The 8,744-nt window shown below is 63.1% G+C and overlaps 1 protein-coding gene across 2 annotated transcripts; it reads right to left on the reverse strand.

Moving 5' to 3' along the window:
- Nucleotides 1-1,109: 1,109 nt before the first annotated feature.
- Ogfr (opioid growth factor receptor) lies at nt 1,110-7,873 on the reverse strand. Of its 2 annotated transcripts, none has more exons than XM_013144567.2 (7): nt 7,646-7,873; nt 5,576-5,644; nt 4,893-4,971; nt 4,069-4,147; nt 3,333-3,399; nt 2,724-2,872; nt 1,110-2,355 (listed from the first exon to the last, which is right to left on the reverse strand). In XM_013144567.2, exons 1-7 carry the CDS (start codon nt 7,814-7,816, stop codon nt 1,407-1,409), a joined length of 1,563 nt encoding a protein of 520 aa, XP_013000021.2. In that variant the 5' UTR covers nt 7,817-7,873; the 3' UTR covers nt 1,110-1,406. The 2 variants fall into 2 exon arrangements, with proteins under 2 accessions (XP_013000021.2, XP_063104122.1); XM_063248052.1 differs by lacking the exon at nt 7,646-7,873 and adding an exon at nt 6,918-7,107.
- Between the last annotated feature and the right edge of the window lie 871 nt (nt 7,874-8,744).

Raw genomic sequence — 8,744 nt, forward strand, 5'->3', positions numbered from 1 at the left:
AGAAAGCAAGGGTGTGGCCACTCTGGCACCTGCTCCTAACATCCCCACCCTGCCTGGACTCACATGCAGCTCACAAGGGCACCCTGGGTGGGACTCAGGGAGATCAGCAGCCTCCCACCTCAGGTGGAAACCATGGGCCAGCACCCGTGCTGCCCTTGACCTCCCCCAGTCCGGCCTTCAGCCCCGTTACAAGGCCATTCCCACCTCTGTCCAGACCCTCGGCTGGGCTGGCCAGGCCAGGGTCAGGGAGGGCAGACTTCATCAGAACCCAGAACCTCTGGTACCCATCTTGAGCTGGTCCCCCGTCTGAGAACACTGCTCTCCTAGAAGCTTAGGGGCAGGTGGGCCAGAGTCCTGGCCATGCCAGGCTCAGCACTGCCCCCTCAGAGCAGGCTTAGGACTATCTGACTCGAGCCCCGAGGTCAGAGGGACCCCACCAAAGTGCACCCAGTGCCTCAGTCTCCCCTCCATGCGGAAAACTCCATTAGTCGGGCAACCCAGAGTGAAGTGCTGGGGTCCCACAGCTTTTGCGGGGGGCATCTCACCAGGTGGGTTCACCTTCACCATTCTGCCCAAATGCAAGTCCGTGGTCCCTTGGGGAGCTAAGCTGGAGGTCACTTCAGAGGCCCCAAAATGGCTCTTCACTCCGGCGATATGGCAAGGCTGGGGAATGGGGGAGTGTCTAACCTCAGGGGGCAACGCTGGGCTGAGGGGGACTGCCTAGGAGGAGGCATGTGACCTTCAAAGTCAGATGGAGCTGGGGCCCTCGGGAGAGAGCCCCAGTGGGGAGGGTCGGGGAGCAGAGCTGTCACACCCCCAGGTCACAGCATGCAGAAAGGCTGAGTCTGGATCTGTAACACCTCAGCCCCGGAGGACACTGCGCAGTCCCTAGACTGAGCCTTGGGCCCATGACAAAGACAGCCAGACGCCGGCCCTGGGGCCTCTAACAGGACAGGTGCATGGTGGTGCCCACGCCTGGGACAGGGTACCTGGGGGGGCTGTGCCCCTGCCGTAAGGGACTCAGGGGAGTGGGAGTCCCAGAGAGGGGCCTGTGTTATGAAATCAGCCCCGTGGGGCACAAACAGAACCTCAGCCCATGCCCCGGGGCCTCAAAGTCCAAGGAGTTTATTCAGAAAAGACCTCGCTGGCACCAAAGAAAATGAACCCCCTCCCGCTGAGGCCTCCCCCACCCGTATGAGACACGGGGCTCAGGGGAGCCGAGTGGGAGTGCAGTGAGGTAAGGAAGCTTTTGAAGGCCTGGGCCTTCCCTGAGGGCAGGCCTCAGTCCTCCCAGAGGCCACTGGAGTGACCACCAGGGAGAGGCCAGCACTGCCAGGCACCGAGAAGAGCCAGCAACAGGGCACCCGGGCCCAGGTTTCCCTGCACAGGCGCTGGCTCCCCATCCCTTAAGGCTTTCCAGGGCTGACAGGGGCGCCGGTCCAGGCCGCCTCTCCCGTCGCATCCACTGAGGCTGCTGTGGCGGCAGGCCCAGGCCCATCCGACGGACTCCCAGGGGCGGCCTGCTCCGGGCCTGCCTGGCTTTCTGGGTCCCCCTCGGTGCCACCCTCACACCTCTGGGCCTCAGGGTGCTTCGCGGGCGCACTGGCCCCTGCTTCATCACCCCCGGCTTCCTCCTCCACCTTCCTCCGCTTCCTCGCCTCCTCTGTCAGCCTGGCTGTCGCAGGCTGGGGACAGGGCGGCTCAGGCTCCCCTGTGTCACCAGTGCCCTGACTGAGGGCGCAGCCCTCCAGGTTGAGTGCTATCTTCTCCACCTCAGAGGCATCCTGGGGCCCCGGCTCCCCGGGGGCCTGCTCCCGCCTGTTGGCCTCCAACTTCCTCTTCTTGCTCTCTTTGGGGCTTGGGGGGTCGGCCTTATCCTCCTGGTCCCCCTCCAGGTTTCCTGGGTCCTGGAGCTCCTCCCTCAGCGGCCCGGCACCCTTGGCCGGCACACTGTCCCCTCCTTGGTCCTGCTCTGGCCCGCAGATCTGACCCTGGCTGCCAGCTTCCTGGAGGGCATCCTCCGGGACCTCATTTCCCTCCACCTGCCTGGGGCCGGCCGGAGGTGCGACTGCAGTTCGGGGCCTGAATTTCAGCAGCTTGTCTCGGGGACCCCACACAAACTTGCAGCGGGGCTGGAAGTGCTGCCAGGCGAAATGCACGAGCTCTCGGCGCTGGTGCCGGCAGCGCACGGCGAACAGGAAGTAGTCCAGAGCGCTCTGGCGCACGCCGGGCAGCTCGCACCGCACCAGGGTCTCCTCCAGGAAGAAGCGCGCCAGCGGGGCCTGGTAGTGCTCCAAGCCCAGCTCGCCCAGAGACTTGAGGATGCGCGTGATGCGCAGGTTATTGTGGCTGCGCCTGTGGGAGGCAGCCGGGGGTGAACCAAGGCCCAGCGGTATGAGTCTCGCCGAAACCCACCGTGGCCGAGGGCCTCTGCAAGCCGCCCTGGGGTACGGGACTCGCCTAGAACCAGAAAATGGGCAGGAGCCCTGCAGGGCATGCCGGAGGGGAGCTGCTGGCTAAGAGGGCTTGAGGCAGGATGACCCCAGCCCAGGCTGACCATGCCATGCGCACTGCCTCTGCTTCCCCGAAGAATGGATCCCTCTAGGTAAGGAACTCCCTTTAAACCCTCACGACCCTACCAGGTGGGCACTGTGCCACTCGGCGGGCACACCTGTCTGAAGCCAGCACCCCTTGGGGGCACTGGGCAGAGAGCCGGTCCTCACCAGTTCAGGTTCTGGAAGCGCTTGTGGTAGTTCTGCGCCCGGCGCACGGCACCCGTGTCCCGGTCCTCTAGCTGGATGCCATAGAAGCCAAGCATGAGCTCGTAGGCCCGGATGAGCCGCTCCCTGACTTCCTCGGAGCTTTTGAACGCCTGGAAAACACCCCTAGCAGTGCTCAGGCCACTGTCCCTGCAGAGTGTCACGGGGCCTGGCACTGGGCCGGCCGATGCCTCCTTCAGGTCCTGATTCCCTGATTCTGTCTTGAGGATAAATGACAAGGGACAGGGGAACAAGCTTCCTGCTTCCCTCTGAGCTGCTGGCCCCTGGACCATGCAAGGCTGGCTTTGCCCGAACCTCCTTTGCTGGCCAACGGCACCGCCCTCTTGTACCTTGCTCCTGCTGCGTTGGCAGTGCCCAACCTCAGGCAGATTTCTAGATGCCAGCAGAGACACTGAGGGGTGGGGGAGTGTCACTGCAGGGAGCAGCAGCACCCCAAGGCTGTGTCCCTCTCATCCCAGCAGCCCAAGGTGGCGCTACATGGTGGCACATAGGGGAGCCAGAGAGGGTTACTTCCCCGTCCCCACCCCCAGCCCGGCCCAGAAGGGAACTCACCTCAACCTCCTTGAGTGTGAGCGGCTTGGCGTGCCAGTTCACTCCGGGTTCCCGCAGAGGAAACAGCCTGTGCAGACACAGAGAGGCAGCCCTTAGGGCGGGTGGCCAAGTGCAGCTCCCTACCCTCTCTGGGCAGAGGGCTGCAGGCAGGACTGGGGGTCAGGACGGTGGACTGTGGCTGACTACAGCCCAGGGTGATGCTAAGCAGCTGGCTCACCTGCCCCTGCTCAGGGCTCTCACCTTTCACCCCTTCTCTCAGGCTGTGGGGGTACAGGGAGTTAGGCCCATGATGCACCCCATGCCACAGGCTGCCCATGAGCTGCCCAGCAGGTGGCCCTCAAAGCTGAGCACGCAGTTCTTCTGCGGCCAGGTCACATTCTCCCAGGTCTGTGGCATCTTGCCAAGGCCCAGCTCAAGGCCCTGCCAAACCCAGGTTTGGCCCCAGCTGGCCCCGGGGCCTCAAGGGTTTGCACGGAGGCTGCAGGCCTGCCCATCCTCCAAGAGCACATGTGCAGCCTTCCTGTGGCCCCAAGTGCCCTGCTGGACTGACCTACGGAGCTGACCCGAGATGCAGCAGCGCCCAGCAAGGCCCACCCCAGGGGTGCAGGCATCACCTGCAGGGTGGCCCCCAGCTTATGGGAAGGATGACGTGCCAGAACTCACTAGGGAGCAGTCAGAGGCAGCTGCAGCCAGGGCCCCACCCTTCCCTGGAGCTCCGCCATGCGCTGCCCCTCACCACTGGATGTAGGAGTGATTGTCCTCCAGCAACTCGTACTTGTCCTTCCAGTTCTGAAGGATGTCCTCAACGAAACAGCCTGTGAGCCAATGGGGACAGGTCAGCCATCCAAGCCACCCTGACAAGGCCTGGGACAGTGTGGCCAAAGCGCCCCTCACCCCCAGTTTCATCCTGCAAGTTCCTTATGGACCAGCAGGGCTATCTGTGCTTCACTGGCGGTACCACCTTTGGGTGGGCAGCCCTTTGGTTCCTTTGCAACCTGCTGCTGAGTGGGTAGAGCCCCTAGACTGACTCGTGGCTGCAGAAGGGGCCTCATGGTCCAGCTCGGCCCATGGCTCTCTGCAAACAGAACCCCAGCAAAACCCAACCCAGGAACACAGTCGAGCCCATGTGTGCGAAAGGCCCCATGGCTCTCAGCTGTGTGGCCCACACGGCTGTGCTGCCATCACCCTGCTTCATTTTATGGTGAGAAAGAGGCTGCACAGGCTGGTGGGCGTGGGCAGGCACCACCAGCCTCATCGGCACTGAAATTTTAATTTCTTATTTTTGTATCACAAAATACTATTGTTAAACCATGCAAAAGTCATTTATAGCTTACTAGTTGGCATACCTTGCTTTTCTGAGGCAGCAGCCGAGTTCAGCAGTTTGACAAGGTTGATGTGAGCAGAAAAGCCTCCAGGGTATTCTCTGGCTCTTAGTTCCCCAACCCTAACCGAAACTTTGATGCCCCTGGCTGCCCCCAGAGGGTGCTGTGAGGCTACTGAACCCCAAACCAGTTCCCAGTTCACTGCCCACGCAGTTCAGGGCACAGTTTCTGCATTTACCATTAGGCAGGAAGCGGATCTCGTTTTTGTAGAAACTCAAGTTGGGCATGTCACCATTGGACTCTCGCTCCACCAAATCCTGAAGAGCCAAAGGGGATGGTTAGGGATATGTCACACAAAGCTTGTCCCTGAGGGCCTCTCATAGACTCCTTGTTCTGGGAAGTGGTATTTGCAAAGCTCCAGATCTCCAGAGGCTGACCCGAGCCCCCAAAGCCTGGCCGCGGCTCCTTACTTCGGGCGAGGCTGGGTGTGGAGGACAGTGCCACCCTTGCCTCTCCACCGGTGTGGGCCGGGGCTGGGGACTCACCTTCCTCTGTACCTCAAAGCAAGCCCCAGGGGTGCCTGAGATTCAAGGGGACAAAGCATAGGGACCGAGAGTGACCCCTACCCCATATGGCCCCACACCATGTAGTGACGCTGATGGGGGTGTTGGGAGGTGGTGTGGTATGGTTTTAGGTTTTAAAGCTGGGAGCAAGGGCTCAGAGGGGAAGCAACGCACGTTGACCGCCCCATCATTAGGGGAAGGCCTGGGCTTGGACAAGGGACACACTCTGGAATCCTCAGCAAGAGGAGATTCCAGGAGGACACCAGACATGCTGACTGAGGGCCGACTCGAGGGTTTCTGTGTCTCCAGGGTGCTGTGGGGGCTGCTGCAGGGGCGGCAGCGGGTCGCGGGTACCCACCGGGTAGTGGTGCCGGTAGCGGCGCATATCCTGCATGGCTCGCCAGTTTCGGGTCCCTGTGATTTTGGACTGGGAAGAGAAGGAAAGGGTGAGGCTTCTGTGCACCCCAGGATGGGGCGAGCATCGTGGCCAGGGTCAGCTGTCAAGAGCTATCTTTGACAGGTCCTCCTCCTGACCCCTGATCTGGCTTCTGCTGGGGACTCCAGCGGGGAAACCTGGATGCTAGTGAAGTCTCCCAACCCTGCACAGAATCGAGGCAGCTATGGCTGAGGGCTGCTCTACTCTGGCTCTTCCAGGGATACCAGGTATCCACCTCAGATGGGGCAGGCACTTCCACCGCCATCTGTCAGCACTCCTATCCTCAAGCCCCAGCTCTGTCTCCTCTTCCCAGGTGCTTAGGCCACCCTCATTCTGGCCGCAGCCCATGACTTTCCCCTAAGTTTCGAAAATCCCACAGTACTTCCTGTCGCCAGGCTGTGTTCCCAGGGCAGCCATATTGCCACAGACAGCTCCAGAAGGGGACCCAGCTACTCGGGCTGGCTCAGATTCTCTGCCCACCCCCGTGGAGAGGTTAGGTCCCTTCCCTGGCTCTCAGCCCTGTCCTGTCAGCGGACAACTTCTCAGCAAGGTGGGCGGGGAGTGTCTTGCTGTGCCTACCCCTCAGCCCCACTCAGCAACTGAAGCCCCTGGAGGTCCAGGGCGGGGCCACGGGTGACCGGTGACAAGAAGGACAAGAAACTCTGTCCTGACCCTGCTCTGTAGGATGGTCCTGCCCTCGGTGGCTGAAGGATGAAGGCCTGGGCAGCACACCAGCAAGGCTTGGGACCAGGGAAGCCCCAGGAGGGGCAGGAAGCCAGCCCCCCATCCAAGCTCTAAACCCCTTCCTGCCTCCAAGCTCTAACTAGACAGGACTCCAATTAGGGTCTGGAGCACTCTCTCCTGATTTCTAAACCAGGGCCAGCTAAGACGAGCTCTTACCCAGGCAAAGCAGCTGGAAGGAACTCAAACTTGGAGAAGCTGACCCTGCCTCTCCCTGACCTCCCACTTCTCCCTAGGCCAGCAGCTGCCAGGCGCAGCTGGGAGCAAAGCCAGACAAACAGGCGCACACTTGAGGCCTCTTTGGGGTCCCACGCAGGGCAGCTGGGGAGGCGCGAGTGGGTGTGCAGCAGGAGGGAGGGGCTTGGGGCTTGGCGGAAGGACAGAAACCCTCCAGGCAGGAGGCAGAGGAAAAGGACCTGAGGTCACAGGCACTGGGCAGGTCAAAGCAGGCACTGGGCAGGTCAAAGCTGGCACTGCTTCAAGAGTGCAGCTCAAGAACAGTAGCGGAGGGGAGTGATCTTACACCGCATCTTCCTGGAGGCCACAACTAGAGCCTGAGCCTGCTTCGGGTCCCCTCCCACCGCTCCTGGGCTGGCCGGTAGCACTGCAGGTGCGCTGGGGGACGCAGGGCAGCAGGGGCCTTCCGGGTAGGCTCAGCAGTCCTCCCAAGTTCTCCGGCCACGCCATTGGCCACTCCACAACAAGGAGACAGTCGGGAAACCAGTAATCCCTGCCACGGTAGGAAGCCACCTCGAAAGCTCACTCCAGGCTCCCAGACATTCTGCACCCCACTTCCACACCCGGGGCAGGACGCCGCAGCCTCACAGGAACGTCCAACCCGCCGAACGCCGGTAAAAGTCACCCCAAAAGACGAACATCAGCGCGACCGAAGTGACCTGGAGGCCTCCTCGCAACTCACTCAAGGGCAGCCTCCTAGGCCCGGTCCCAGAGCTCGGTCCTGCCTGAGCGGGCGTGGGGGGCAGGCGGACGGGCTGAGGGGCAGGAGCAGACGGAGCCGAGCCCTCCGGCCCTCCCCTGGCGGGCTGCAGTAGACAGCAGGCGAGTCGCCGGCGCGAAACCGGCGGGATCGAGCGGTGACAGCCACCGGGGCCGACGCGCGAGATGACAAAGAGAAGCCAGGGACGCGCGAGGCGCCCTGAAGAAACGCCGCCCGCGCACGACCGCGGCCTCGCGTGGCCCACGCAGGGCCCGGGCCTGGGGTCCACGGCGGACGGGGCCTGCGCGCCGCACCTGGAGCGAGCCGGGCCCGGACGCCCGCGGCTCCCCGGAGCCCTCGTCCTCGTCCTCGTCCTCGGCGCCCACGTCCGCCTCGCCCGCGCCGGCCTCGTCGCCGTCCTCGCCGTCCTCCGCGTCTGCGTCCTCGTCCTCCTCCCAGGTGGAGTCGCACTCGGGGTCGTCCATGCTCGGAGGGCGGCGGCGGCGGCGGCGGGCACAGCGGAAGCGAAAGCGAAAGAGGAGGAAGCGCAGGGGCGGGGCCTGGGGCGGAGGGCGGGACCTGCGGGGGCGTGTCTTGGGGGCGGGGCCTGGCGGGAGGAGGGGCGGGGCCTGGTGGAAGGAGGGGCGTGGCCGGATGGAGGCTCCGCCCACGCCCGCGCTCCGCCGAGGCAGACCGGACTCCAGCAGCCAGGGAGGGGTAACCCTCTCCCCGCGGAGCGCGCACTCCAAGGAGTCTCGCAGGGGTCTGCTCCCCTGAGACAGCCCTTACAGGTTGTCCATGAAGGGTGTGTGGCCCCCAGCCGCTCCTAGATCGTCCGCCCCTGCTTCAGCCCAGCCTCGAGGCGTCCTGGAGGACCCCTGACCCGGTGATGCCCTCACCTGCCATCTGGGGGCTTCCTTTCCCAAGAGCCAATCTTCCTGCTATCTGTAGCTGGGGCCATGTTCAGCTTCCCAAGGTTGCTGGCAGGGCCCTGCCCTGAGGTCCCCTCCGTAGACAGTGGACCGTGGGGTTTGCCTCGCCAAAGCCCTCAGTGTGCAGAGTGTGGTTCACGGACATGAGCTCCCGGCGCCTGTGTCAGCTTCTCGTCCACGCTTGCAGGGCTGGGGCACACAGTCTTGGAGGCCAGGAGGCTGAGAGGAGTGGAGCCCATCCTCAAGGTCCCTTGGTCTCAAGGCTGCCCTCTCTGTACACTGCAGGCTTTGAACAGCTGGGAATCACAGCCCGCTGCAGTTTCCAACATCTGCTGGAGAGGCCCCCTGGGTAGGAAGCTTCCTCTAAAACTGGTGTGCCACCTTGTTCCAAAAAACCCTAGGTGAAACTCAGAGCTGGATCTCAGACTTGCCATTAAGGACGACAACTGGGGAGCTGCTCCCACCTCCACTGGGGTGCCGT

Source organism: Cavia porcellus, unplaced genomic scaffold (assembly GCF_034190915.1).
Source record: "Cavia porcellus strain 051 isolate PalLab524CR breed Dunkin Hartley unplaced genomic scaffold, mCavPor4.1 scaffold_5, whole genome shotgun sequence".
NCBI lineage: Eukaryota > Metazoa > Chordata > Mammalia > Rodentia > Caviidae > Cavia > Cavia porcellus.